Genomic DNA, 14,875 nt, shown 5'->3' with positions numbered 1-14,875 from the left:
TTTTCATATTTAAAGAAACTGATTTATTTAACCTTTAAAATACCCAATTTTAAAAAGGAAAAATATATTACTTTCATTTAGAGAATTGTTGATAAGATTTTTCACTTCTAAATATTTGTGATTGACTAAATATAACTGCAAATTATTTAGTGTATTAACCCTAAATCATTGTGGCTTTAAAAAGCACTGGTTGGAAAGATTACTTTGGAAACAAAGAATTTTAAAATTCTGTTACTGTTGTTTTTTGTTTTTAAATTGGCAAATTCTTATCTTTTGTGGTTAGCATGTTGTCAAGCAAGAGCTAGGACTTTTGATGACTCCTACTTGTTCTGAAGTCAAGGTTCAACATCCCACTGCGCCACCTGGCTGCCTCAGCAACTACAAATAGCATAGTTTTCCATATATGAAATACATAGAAAATACAGTAACTACAAATGAATGGAAATACAGCATGGAAATAACAGCAACTACAAATAGCAAAGTTTTCCATGTTTGAAAACAGTAAAAATGGAATCTATTTTTAAACAAATTAGCTGGAGGATTTATGAAAAGAAAACTTAAACAAAGCCTATTTGGCCTAGTAGGTTTTAAAAATTATCATCTAATACCTTCTAGTATTTTCTGGTGAAGCTTTTTTTCCCTTTATGAAAATGATATTTCCTGGTTTAAGCATATGAAGAAAAATCAACATAGTTGTATTTGTTCCTTTTTCCTCTTTTGTTCTTTGAACAATAAATTTTATTTTTGTATGTGAACTGGATGCACACATAATGAATGACATGAGAAAGCTGCAAACTGAAAACATTCTTGGGAAAAATAGTTTTGTAGTTGTCCTTTTATTTATCTTGTAGTAAACTTCTGTGGTGGATAAACTTTCACACTGAATTCTGTAGAGGGGCACTCTACGCACTTTTAACACCATCCCTGTTGACTGCTTAGTTTCTACTTTCTTATCTTCTAACTTTTTTCTAGGGCTCCTCTCTTTTTAGTAAAGCCAACTCTAAACAACAACCAAAAAAATATGCCTCAGCATACTACAGCATTACTAACCAATGTTAATCTGGCTACTCGTCACATCTCTGTATGACACCTGTGCTCGCTCATGGGGGAAAGAGTTTCTGGAAGACGCAGCAGCAATAACCAAGGCAAATGTTGGGGAGTGTTTGCATGGTTTTAAAGCATGTCTGGGGTGCAGCTTTTTGGGTTTTTTAAACAATATTTTATATTCTTATAGTTTGGGGGTGACCAAAAACGATTGAAATATTTGTAATGTTCATTTTACCAGGCATCATGAAAATTTTTTAAGTAGAGCTGTCATCATTTAAGAAAATGAAGCTAGGGGCCAATGACTTTTTAGTATCTTAATATTGAGCCCTTAGAAGTTTTTACATAATTGGTTTATTTTTTAAGTTTGGTTAAGTTTTTTTTTTTTGCTTGATTTTTTTTCTTCAATTTGATTTTCCTTTTTCCATTTTAATTTTGGTTATTTGGGGGCCATTTTTTGATTTTGTTTTTCCAAAGGATGCAGATTCTGATAGCGGGGACGATTCAGACAAGAGGTCCTGTGAGGAGAGCTGGAGGCTGATCACTTCACTGAGAGAAAAGCTACCTCCCAGCAAGTTACAAACCATTGTTAAAAAATGTGGACTCCCCAGCAGCGGAAAGAAACGAGAACCAATCAAAATGTACCAGATTCCCCAAAGAAGGCGCCTCAGCAAAGACTCCAAATGGGTCACCATCTCAGACCTCAAGATTCAGGCTGTAAAAGAAATCTGCTATGAGGTTGCCCTCAATGATTTCAGACATAGCCGGCAGGAGATTGAGGCCTTAGCCATTGTTAAAATGAAAGAACTTTGTGCTATGTATGGGAAGAAAGACCCCAATGAGCGAGATTCTTGGAGGGCAGTGGCCAGAGATGTCTGGGATACAGTTGGTGTTGGAGATGAGCGAATTGAGGATGTGATGGCCAATGGGAAAGGAGTCACTGATGTAGATGACCTCAAAGTACACATAGATAAGCTGGAGGATATTTTACAAGAAGTAAAAAAACAAAACAATATGAAAGATGAAGAGATCAAGGTATTGAGAAATAAAATGTTAAAAATGGAAAAGGTTTTGCCACTGATTGGATCCCAAGAGCAGAAAGCTCAAGGAAACTATAGAATTAAAGACCCAAACTCTGCTGGTGTTACTAACAAGTCAGACAGTGAGGAACCTGGGAAAGAAGAGCGTGTTTCACAGTTGATGGATGGGGATCCAGCCTTTAGGCGTGGTCGTCTTCGGTGGATGAGGCAGGAGCAAATTCGATTTAAGAACTTGCAACAGCAGGAGATAACTAAGCAGCTCCGCAGACAGAATGTACCACATAGATTTATCCCCCCAGAGAACCGAAAACCTAGATTCCCATTTAAAAGCAATCCCAAACATAGAAACTCTTGGAGTCCAGGAACACATATTATTATAACAGAAGATGAGGTTATCGAGTTAAAAATTCCAAAGGAGGAAGAGGAAAGAAAGGGAAGTGAAGAGAGCCAAGAAAAAATCAGTAGAGCAACATCTAAAGACCCCCAGTTCATGTGGGGTCATCAAGGCAATCGAAGCCAAGATTCCATACAAGTTAGCAAGCAGCAACTTAATAATCATCAACAACCACCTCCTCAGTTACGGTGGAGAAGTAATTCCCTCAATAATGGCCAGCAGAAAAATGTACGTGCTCAGTCCTCTTCATCAGAGTCATTACAGTCCTTCAATGGGCACCAGAACCCTGATCTACAAACTTTCCAGCAGAAGCGCCATATTCATCAGCACCGCCAGCCTTACTATAATTACAACACTGGAGGCCAAATGGAAGGCAATATATCCAGTTTCTACCAGAAGCAGACTGACCGACCCAACCACTATAACCAGTTTGTGACACCACCTCGAATGAGAAGACAGTTCTCTGCACCTAATCTCAAAACTGGTCGAGAAACCACAGTGTAACTGAACTTGAACAAGCTTGAAATTTTGTTGGGAGAAAGATGGGAATGGAAATGTTGACCTATGATTGAAAAACACTTGAAATGGGTTGACTTTTGTATATTGTGGCCATATAGGATTCCTGTTGTGATTTTGAAGTTGTATTCCAACAGAGATGAACTAATTCTTAATCTTATACCATACATAAAAACACTGGAGTTTGAATATATTCCTTTTTGATTATGTACCATTGATGGGACATTTTCTGGAATTCTGGAAGGATTTCAGATTCCCTGATTTTTCAGAGTGTTGTTTGTGTGTGTGCCTTTGTGTGTTGCCAGAATACTAGATTTAATAACAGAAACTTTTCTGTTTTGATCTAGTGCTATATTTTAAAAGTTAAACTGTCATTTAAATTTATGCAGATAGTTAAAAAGGAAATATTTGTCCAGTGTTGAATGTCAGGTTTCTTAACTCTTAGAAATGGATAAAATGGCATGCAACTACATAATCACAATTTTAGATTTCTGTCCAACTTCCATTCTCTTTCCCCAAATTGGATTTAATTATCCACAAACCAAAACTTGATTTTGATTGACATGGAAGTATTATAGAGCTTTGGGTTTACATCTTCCACAGAGCTACTCTTTTTCTTCCATAGTTTGCAGGGAAGAGCTGAGTCAATTGTTTTGTAGAATGAGTTTAAAAAAAAAAAAAAAAAGGCTATTTTTCTCCCTCCTACTTCTGTTAATGTCATTACTTGTGTGAAATTTGCCATGACATTGAAACTTGTATCAGATGGCACAGTAATTGGGAATATGTATATTGTTTGCAGCTTGAATCTTAACCCAATGTTTAATAAACTTTGTGTTCTTGTTCCAATTTAAACCTAAAGTAACAAAGTGTCAAGGAAGCAATCTGGTCTTTAGATAGTATTGTTTGTAAAATGATATGGGTTGGGGTAGAATGGGGTAAGAAAATGGCACTGCTTTCATTGACCAGATAATGAAATCAGAAAAGTAAATCTGTTTGGGGCTTGAAAGAGTAGATGGAGAAGGCATTCTTTTAGTTAAAAATTGGCTGGGGGAGAGGGGAGAGACCTACAAGTTTTATGTATTTTTTACAAGTCTTATTGAGAAGAGAAAGATGGTAAAAATCCGTGTTCATATAGATACCTCATGTTTAGTGTATTCTAGCTTCAGATTGTTTCACTTTTTGGAAAATATGATGGCAAATGAAACTATTTTTGATGGGAAGCAGAGATTAGTTTTCTTTTTGATTTCCTTCCCAATTCTTTGTGCCTTCTCACAGTCTAACCTTAGAAAAATATGGAGAACCAGAGATTCCTGTAAAGTTAATTTTTCAAATTTTACAAAACTATATAAGTAAAGACATCTACTTAATCTTGAACCTTCTTAGATGAAGGGGAAAATTATAGAGCAGGTAATGTTTAAGGAAATTTTAAGGATAATAATTGTGTGAGGGGTTTATTTTGGGGAGGGGTATTATGTGTGTGTGGTGTGTGTGTGTGTGTGTGTGTGTGTACTTAGGCATTATTGAAACACATTACTATTGTGGGATTTGTTTCTTTGCTTCTGAGAAGATGCTTTCTTAATGTGCTAAAACATTAATTTGCTTCATATTAGCTCTTTGATTTTTACCTTCAAAAATAAAAATCAGAATCTTTGGGGAACACATTTGCCTTCAGTGTTTGAACCCAATCCTGTTCTTAAACTTTTTGTTGTTAATTGAACATGGGAAGAATCACAGTTGTAATACATTCAATTAAAATGACAATCTCCTATCATGCATCACATGAATGTACTTGGTAGACTACCTCAGGTCACTTCAGTGCATTTGGTATAGGCTGTCTTTGTCCCTTATCATTATTTTCTTAGGTGATTGAAACCAACCTGTCCTTTTATATGTTCTCACTCTTCTACTTCTGCAATATATATACATATTAGAATCTGAAAAGTAATTACTCAAGCCCCAACTCTAGAAAATATTCTTTTTTGCTCTTAATTTCCAATTGAATAGTTATATGATTTTTATATATGGTAGCATATTTAACCTATGTCTGTGCTACCTTTCTCTTGTAGATGGTGGAAATAACTTGGTAAATTGTTAAAATGGAAAAAAAAAGTCTATTTGCTTTTATAGTTATAGATCATAATATGCACAACGGTATTCCAAAGAATTTCATGTGTGTCTGTCACATTTGGTTATATAGTTATATTCACACTGAAATTATTTTTTACTTACCTTCTTGGTCAAAAAACAACCTTCAAAATTCTAAAGTAGCCCTTTAGTGCACAAAAATTGGCAGTTGGGGCTGATAGCATTGATGCCCTCTAGGAACTCATTTCAGAAGAGATATCTTTCTTAATAAAAAACCTAATGAATTTCTGGATGAAATTATTAATCCACCTCACACTTTGAAATGTGATACTTTCCATTTAACCCAATTTTATTATTTGAATAGCATCTTAAATGTTATATTAATCTTAATTCTAAATCTAAATATTGGAGGAATAAAAAAGATAATCAGAACTTTATATACTATTATAATGGTGAATGGACACAACTACAACCCTTAGGTTTGGAACTAGATAGTGGTTGACCATAATGGGCATCTATGCCTAATGGACAATAATGGGAATCTAGGGGAGCCCTACTAACTAATATAACTTCACAAAGCAAACCAAAATGTATCACTAAGAGAGAAAAAGGGTGAAACCTCATTAACAATATTTTGTTAACTTAATTATCAACCAAAGTGTTTTTTCCTTTAAATGCTTTTACTACTTACTTGTCCTTAATAGTACAGCTTCTTAGAATTTGTTTATTACATTGAAGTGGCTTGAAGTGACCATACTGTTCATATTTTAGATAAGGGTGATAATGCTGAAATTTTCACACTTGGGGCCTGTTGAAGTTTCTTCTTATCAGGAAGTGATGCAATGCAAACTCCCTGTGATGGAATGTTGAGGTCTGTTATTTGTCATTTGTTCAGTTGCCTTAAGACAGTACAAAGAGGTTTCTTCTGTCCTCATCTCTCTTAAGGAAGAAGCCTTCTTAGGAGCGATGCAAACTAGGGAAATTGCCTGATAAAATGAGGGCCTTTTGATAATAATTTTGGTAATATGTATTTAATGTTGTCATCCCTTATAGATAATAAAATTTGCTTTACATATTTGTCTTGAACCATTTTAGGATGTGAAATTCTTGTTAATTTTTCTTCCCATTTTACTGTAAAAGGAAGTGTTGAATTTTTCTTCCAATAAAAAAGAAAAACCCTGTGGACTTTTCCATTTGTTTCCATGTTTCTTAACTTAAAAATGTCTGGAGTGCAAAAACTTAGTCTCTAGAAAAGCAAAGATAGTTTGTATTGGTACAGAGGGTCCTTCAGTAAATTCTGTAAGTCTCTTAGAAGTGGGTACCTACTCCTCATTTTGCCATGAGGGGAGAGTGAAATAAAAGTATGGCCTTGTGTGGTCTAACTTGGGTGGGGGGGGAGGGAGAGACTCCATTTTCAGGACATCTGGAATTAAAGATGGAATCCTGTATTACAGTGCAAAATTAATTCACTAAATCAATTGATCTTAGCTTTTCTTTCTAGCAAAAGTCTATCTTAAAGGTATTCTTAATTAAAAATGACTGAGCACCTTCTCTATAGAATACTATAGTTAAGAAGTATTTTTCCCATGAACAAAAAGATGAAGCTCTCATTTTTTCATTTATAGCTTAGGGCTATTTTGTTTTCGAGTGCTCATGCCAGTGGAAACCGAACTTCATTGGATAAAATATTTTTGCTTAGCTTTGTTTTCTTATATTTCAGCCGTATTTTTAAATAACATTTTCTGCTTTGGTAGGAATTTGTTTCAATTTTGGATTTTTCAACCTGTTGATTACAATCTGCCAGTATAAATGAATATTGTTATATTAAATTATATTATAGCAGGTGGGCCAGTTTAAACTCCCCACATTTCATCCATAAAGCCTAGAGATTATTTCACACTTCATTTTCTACTCTCCATTAGAAAACCAGGCTCACTCAATTGCCTGTTGCTGAGAACTGCCACTTGATAGGCGATGTTTTTTTCTTTTAAAAATGGCAAGATAAGTACTACTCAGTGGGATTTAATCAGAAAGAACCTATTCTATTCTTTGGTTTGTCGATTTTTCGTAAGGTAGTTTTCCATCTAATTTTATTTCTCAACTTCCCCAGTTTCTCAGAAGATACAAATATCTAATACATTTAGAACTATGCTTTTATAAAGCATTCATTCTGAGGTTGTTCATCTGAGTCAGCTTGAGAATATGGCCTAGGATCTTTCTTTGTGAACCAAAACAGCTAATGGATAATTTTATCATACTTTGAAATATATCTTTTGTGATATATATTTTTCACTCTAGATGGGAGATTCTTAACCTTTTTTGTGTTATCAATTCCCTTTGCAGTGTGGCAGAATCTGAGGATTCCTTTTCAGAATGTTTGTGGCCCACATTCCTCCTTTGTTAGAAATTGATGAAAATGAAGATATGTTTGTGTTTTTTGCCACATTCACAGGCAGGCACTTCCCACCCCCAAGACTCAGATTAAGAATCTAGAATGAAAAAAATTACAGTATCTCATCATCATCATCACTAGTATTTATATAGCATTATGCCATTTGCAAAGTGCTTTACAGATATATCATTTGAGTATTATTTAATCATCCCAACCCAGTAAGGTAGATGCCAGCATCCCCATTTTTTAGATGAGGAAAAAGAGGTTTCAATGAAATGACTTATCCAGGATCACATCACTAATCAGTGTCTGAATTTGAACTTGTATTTTTCTGATGAGGATCCAGTACTCTAATCAGTTTATATTTCCCATTAGTTTCAAACAAAATCAAATGGTAAGGTTTCATTGATGTCAAACAGACTTTAGGAAGGGAATATACTTTTCTGGTTTTTATAAAAAACTAAGAGCAAATTTGTGAGTCATTATGAAAACTGCTTTATATTAAAGACAGCTTTTCTTTCATATTTTAGTCCTATTTTAGCCATATTTAGTCCTATTTTAGCCAACATATTGACTGAGGTAGCACAGTGGAGTGCCCGGTGTTCAGCTCTAACCACTGATCATTTCTGAGTTGTGGACCCTACAAAGGTTCTTTAAGTTCTGTGGGCCTCAGACCACTAATAAGATGTGTGGAAATATCCGTTCACTCTTCTGTTGAATCATGGAGGCCATTTTCTACATAGATATAATCACAGCCCTTTAACTAGAACTCAATTTGGAACATTTTATAGAAACTTGGCTATGATAACTCAAGTCTGAAGCCAGCTTCTAATTGTGGAACCCTGGGCATGTTACTCTACCTTTATCACTTTATCCCCTTTCTCATCTGCAAAATAAGAACAATATAGCACCTACCTTCCAGGGTTGTGAAGATCAAATGAAATATTTGTAAAGTGCTTAGTAGAGTTCTTGACATGTAGATGCTATAAAAATCCTAGCTATTATGATAACTCAACCAAGCTTATTATTGAAATATTTTCTGTACTTGATGAATGAATAGGAAAACATCCACTATCACCATCCTAGCATCAAAGGACCCAATATATCAATTGTAGGACACACAACATTTTAAAACACTTTAGGTTTTAAAGCTCTTTGCCATTCACAAAGCCCTGTCATGTGCATTATCATGTTGGAACCAAACAATAGCATTGTTAAGCAGGAATATGTTTTATCCTCATTTTATATTTATAGGAATTGAACTTTAAAGAATTTTAAGCAACCCTCTCACAATCACTTAGTTATTTAGTGGTTGCTCCCAAATTCAGGTTTTCTTGCTGTTGTTGTTCTCTCTGCTATATTATACTGCATACCCCCCACCATCATCATAAAATGAATTTTATTTGTAGAGCTATAACCTTACCTCCTGATAACTGCTGCTTTCACTAACAAACAAAAAAAAAAAAAAAAAAAAAAAAAGAATGAACTTCAGAAAATGCTTGTAACTAGTAGTATGTGTTCAACCCACACATCCCCTTTTAAAACTCTTTCCTTTTCTGCCTGTCATTGTCATGGGGAGCCTTAGTATGAAAGTTTATGAAGTCTGCTTTTAGTTATGGTCTTCAAAACAGAGTATGTTTTTGATTCTGAAAAGCTAGCTTCCTTCCCTCCCTCACTCCAACAGCCCAACCCTGAAATTCTCTGGACTTTAAAAGGATCTCCATTAATGGACCACACCTATGAAACCTTAAAAAACAGGAAGGTTCTGGGCTGTGCTGCTTTTGGAATGCTATTGTTACACTTTTTCTCAGGAGGATCTTTCTTATCTAACCTTGTTTTTGCTTTTACAAAATGTACTTAGATTAATGAGAAAGTAGTACTTTTTTTTTAGACTACCTCAATATTCTGAAAATTAGATACCTTCTAAAAGGAAATTGGTTAAAATCTATTCTCAATATTAGAAATGAGAATAATCAGAATAAACGAATCAGTATTTCTCATTCTGCTGCGTACATACTTTAGCTCTTCTATTTTAATGCAAATAGGGTTTGTTTGTTTGTTTGTTTTTTTTTTTCAGTAGACTGTTTTTATACTTGTTATCTACCACATGGTGGTTATGAGAAACACACTTAAATTAAGGACCTTACTTCCCATCCAATCTAGAAAATGATCTATTCTTTGTTCTGAGACTTCTATGGAGGGATAGGAATTTAAAATTTGTGTGTGTGTGTGTTGTTATCTCTGCCTTTGATAATATTTCTTTCATTCTGGCTCCACCTAAAAAGTGAATTTTTATTTCAACAAATTCAACAAATTTGAACTCGTTAATGTCTTGTTATCTCTGCCTTTGATAATATTTCTTTCATTCTGGCTCCACCTAAAAAGTGAATTTTTATTTCAACAAATTCAACAAATTTGAACTCGTTAATGTCTTTTCTTATATTTCACAAAACAGAATACAATGAAATCTCTTTTATTCCTTTAAAGTATTTTGAAGAACAGATTATCTTAAAATTTATGGTCAAGTAATGTACATCTAGTGCTTAGTAAACTCTAAAGCACTTATTGATATATCAGCTATTATTAATATTAGTTTCTTAGGGTAAAGAGCCTGGTAGGTGGTACAATTGAATAGAGCCCCAGACCTGGAATATCTTAGTTCAGATCCAGTTTCAGATATTTACTATCTATTTGATTCTGGGCCAGTCACTTAACTGTCTGCCTCAGTTTTCTCTTCTGTAAAATAGGGATTGGTAGTACTGCCCACCTTCCCAGGTTATTGTGAGGATATTATAAAACACTTTACAACTCTTAAAATACAATGTAAATGTTAGCTATTATTATTCCAATGTGGTTAATAATATAACCTTTCTCATAATAAGTAAATGAATTGTATACATTATTTTAGTTCTTAAAAGGTTCCTGTGAAAATCTAGATTTGTAAATTTTATGCTCATCTAGAAACAGAAGCCATATGGGTGATCATTCTGACTTTAAAACATAAAAGGATTTAATGGCTATAACTTTTATTTTCCCCATTAGAGGAAATATTTAATTAAAACCATGTTAGTAATAAGGAGTGATAGTGATGTTTTTCCAGTGTTATTTTATTCTTCAAAAAATATATTATAGTCCATTTTAGATTAATTAATATTTTATGGGCACTATTCCTCTGCCCACTCGACCAACCTCTCCCCTGCTACTGCCAATTTCATTTCCCCAATTTTAGAAGTCCTTAGATCTTTGAGGAAACTGAAAGAGATTGTTACATTTCTTTGGAGTTACCACCAGGAGAATACCTTGTATTAGTTTTTTCCTACTGTTTTGTACTTCTTAAGCTTTTTCTCTGAACTTTGTTTTCATCTCCAGTCTCTGTCTGTCTGTCTTTCATTCCTCCCTCTTTTTCTTTGTTCTCCCTACACACCTCCTATAATTTCTCTTTTTCTCTATTCCAATTCTCTGGTTTTCTTTTTCCACCCCATCCCTCCACACACACACACACACTCTCTCTCTCTCCTACATGGTATCTCCTTTCTCTTCCTTCAGGATTATGAAAGTAAATTGCAGGCGCTACAGAAGCAGGTTGAGACCCGTTCACTTACTGCTGAAACCACTGAGGAGGAAGAGGAAGAGGAAGAAGGTGAGTTCTTTAGATCAAAAGCTCTCATGAGTATAAATTTTTACTAGTTCATTTTTCGTTGGTTATTAGTTAATTGTTCCATCACAGCCTCCTAGAGAATAGAAAGGATCTTTGAGGCCATCAGAGCCAGCTCTTGGTTATGGATTAAGTGAGACAGAGATGTGACTTCCCAATAGGAAATGTCTAGGGTGTCATTTGAGCTTCGTTTGTCCCAATATCCTCCCCATTCCATTGAGCTGCCTTTCACTAATGATGTACACAGTGTTCTCCATGGCCATCCTTGACTTTGTTTGCCATGTCATTGAGCCAGGTAGTGATTTAATGGACCTTCTTTTCTGGAAACTAAGGCTGCATTTTTTGAGGGAGCTTTTAGTTGATTCTGGTCACAGCTTCTTTGAGTCCCTGCATACTGCCTTTCTACATAATTAGCACCATTCATTCATATCATGGCAAGAGAGGGGAGGAAACCATCAGTGCTCTTTACATAGAATGCGATTAAATTCATTATGGTAAATGTACTTTAGTCACCACTTAGGATGACTTCCTAGATTTCTTTTTTAAGTGTTTTATAATACATCCCATAAATAGGGGGATGGAGATAATAAGCCTTAATTTAAATTGTGCTTTACAGTTTAATAAAAAAATCTTTTCCCACAGTGATCCCCATAATATACAAATAATCTCTAGTGAGAAAACCAGAGTTGAGAGCTTAAATGACTTTTCCTTGGTGACAGGCTGGCAAGTGGCCGAGTAAAGGCTTGAATTCAAGTAGATGCCAGACCTAGTGCTTGCAACTGGTTCAGCCTTTCTTTGAATGGATCTCAGACAATTGCTAATTGTGATTCCCCTGCTTTTTCAGACCCCCTTGCCTAAGGTCAGCCTGAATGTCCCAGGTGGAGAAAGAATATAGCTGTCCATGATCATCAAGTCTCTTGAGGAATTTTACTTTTGAAACCCCTTTTCATTCTTTATTTAGCATTCATCTCTCTTGTCTCTGATATGCAGAAATTTCAGGGTTTTAGGAAGTGAAATTAGATTCTAAGAAAAAAAAAAAAGGTGTGAACTGCTATTTTATGTTTGGTAACTAGATGACACAGTCCATAGCATGGTAGGCCTAGAGACAGAAAGACTCAATCTTCTTGGGTTCAAATGTAGCCTTATACACTTGCTAGCTGGGTGACCCTAGGCAGGTCACTTAACCTCATTTGCCTCAGTTTGCTCATCTATAAAAGGAGCTGGAGAAATAAATGACAAACTACTACAGTGTCTCTGCCAGGAAAATCCTAAAGGAGTCGCAAGTGAAACAAATGAACAAGAACAAAAACATTTCTTTTATAGCATATTAGGAATATATTTAGTTAACTAGTTCTTTAATTAATTATTATAAAAGCCTCATTCCTAAAATATATAGAGAATTGGCTCAAATTTATAAGAATTCAAGCTATTCTCCAGTTGATGAATGGTCAAAAGATATGAACAGACAATTTTCAGATGAAGAAATTGAAACCATTTCTAATCATATGAAACCCTTTCTCAGAACCCTTGAAAGTAAAAATGTTTTCTCAGTTTATTGCTTCCCTTCTAATCTTGTCTGCATTAGTTTTGTTTGTACAAAAACTTTTTAACTTAATATAATCAAAATTGAGGCAACAATAAGATTATACTATGATCAATTCTGATGGACATGGCTCTTTTCATCAGTGAGATGATTCAGGCCTGTTCCAATGGTCTTGTGATGAAGACAGCCATCTATACCCCGAGAGAGGACTGTGGGAACTGAGAGTGGATTACATCATAGCATTTCACTCTTTTTGAATTTTATTTTCATTCTCATTTTGTTTTTTACTTTTTGATCTGATTTTTCTTGTGCAGCAAGATAATTGTATAAATATATATATATGCCTATTTTGGATTTAATATATATTTTTATCATGTTTAACATATTACATGCCATCTGGGGAAGAGGGGGTAGAGGAAGAGGGTGAAAAATTGGAACCCAAGGTTTTTCAAGGATCAGTGTTTTTTTTTTTTTTTTTTTTTTAAGCCTTTTATTTACAGGATATATACATGGGTAACTTTACAGCATTAACAATTGCCAAACCTCTTGTTCCAATTTTTCACCTCTTAACCCCCCCACCCCCCTAGATGGCAGGATGACCAGTAGATGTTAAATATATTAAAATATAAATTAGATACACAATAAGTATACCTGACCAAAACGTTATTTTGCTGTAGAAAAAGAATCAGACTCTGAAATATTGTACAATTAGCTTGTGAAGGAAATCAAAAATGCAGGTGTGCATAAATATAGGGATTGGGAATTCAATGTAATGGTTTTAGTCATCTCCCAGAGTTCTTTTTCTGGGCATAGCTAGTTCAGTTCATTACTGCTCCATTAGAAATGATTTGGTTGATCTCGTTGCTGAGGATGGCCTGGTCCATCAGAACTGGTCATCATATAGTATTGTTGTTGAAGTATATAGTGATCTCCTGGTCCTGCTCATTTCACTCAGCATCAGTTCATGTAAGTCTCTCCAGGCCTTTCTGAAATTATCCTGTTGGTCATTTCTTACAGAACAGTAATATTCCATAATTTTCATATACCACAATTTATTCAACCATTCTCCAACTGATGGACATCCATTCAGTTTCCAGTTTTTAGCCACTACAAAAAGGGCTGCCACAAACATTCGTGCACATACAGGTCCCTTTCCCTTAAGGATCAGTGTTGAAAAAACTATTCTTGCATATGTTTTGAAAATAAAAACTTCAATATAAAAGAATAATTAGTAAACTTACTGAATTTTATATAAACAATTTTAGAGAAGAAAAATATGTAATTTACTATTTCAGTTTTTTTATCATCATTAAACTTACTGATTCTGATTTGTTTATTGGTTTTCTCTCCGTCATCCCTTCTTTCTCCCAAGTCCCTTGGACACAACATGAATTTGAACTGGCACAGTGGGCATTTCGGAAATGGAAATTTCACCAGTTTACCTCCTTAAGAGATCTGCTCTGGGGAAATGCAGTTTACCTGAAGGAAGCCAATGCTATCAGCGTAGAGTTGAAGAAGAAGGTATGGGATGTGTTGAAATCACTCAACAATGTTTGCTATATGCCAGATGCCTTCTTTCAGCCTATAACACAAATAACTTTTTTTTTGATTCGCTTGCATATTACTACAAAACACATACATTACCTAAGTTTAATAATAATTTTCAATTTAGAAAGGACCTTAAAAGTCATCTAGTCTAGCTGCTTCACATTGCAGTTGAGAAAACTGAGTTGATTAGTACTAAAGAAATATAATAACTAAAAAAAAACTTTTACAGAAGTCCATTTACCATATTGACTTCCTGTTTCCTACAGATACATGTGGACATACATACATTTTATTGATTCATTACTAAGTCCTGTGACCCTTTTTCAGCAACTTTTCCCTCGCTTTAAATCTCATTAGTACAATTCCAAGTGTATTTTAATCTAATATCTATGAGTTAACCTTGTCTTCTTTAGGTCTTTTTCTGCCAAAAATAATTTGATACAGTTCATTAGTACTGCTGTTACATTCTTATACTTTGAGTTTAGAGAAAATTGTACTTGGTTCCAAATTAAGGTTTCAGATGTCCTATAAAAGAAAATAGCCTTATCTTGGAAAATTTGTGTTATTCCCAATGATTAACTTCTAAAGCAAAAAACTTGAGATTAGGAAAATATATTTTCTCATCATTCATTAACAGTTTGAGTACTTATTTTAGCCT

At 34.5% G+C, this 14,875-nt stretch overlaps 1 protein-coding gene across 11 annotated transcripts in view; it reads left to right on the top strand.

The window, feature by feature from the left end:
* KIF1B (kinesin family member 1B) overlaps nt 1–14,875 on the top strand; it is a 193,135-nt gene that overhangs the window by 109,060 nt on the left and 69,200 nt on the right. For 10 of the 11 annotated variants that reach the window (XM_031962888.1, XM_031962885.1, XM_031962881.1 and 7 more), the window contains 2 exons: nt 11,018–11,111; nt 14,042–14,190. In XM_031962888.1, coding sequence (XP_031818748.1) covers nt 11,018–11,111; nt 14,042–14,190 — 243 coding nt within the window. Of the gene's footprint in view, nt 1–1,521; nt 2,983–11,017; nt 11,112–14,041; nt 14,191–14,875 lie in introns of those variants that run through there. The other variant, XM_031962889.1, reaches the window with a different exon arrangement.

The sequence above is a fragment of the Sarcophilus harrisii genome, chromosome 3 (assembly GCF_902635505.1).
Source record: "Sarcophilus harrisii chromosome 3, mSarHar1.11, whole genome shotgun sequence".
In the NCBI taxonomy this organism is placed as follows: Eukaryota; Metazoa; Chordata; class Mammalia; order Dasyuromorphia; family Dasyuridae; genus Sarcophilus; species Sarcophilus harrisii.
Note: the sequence above shows the minus strand (reverse complement) of the source record. Positions and strands in the feature narration are given on the sequence as shown.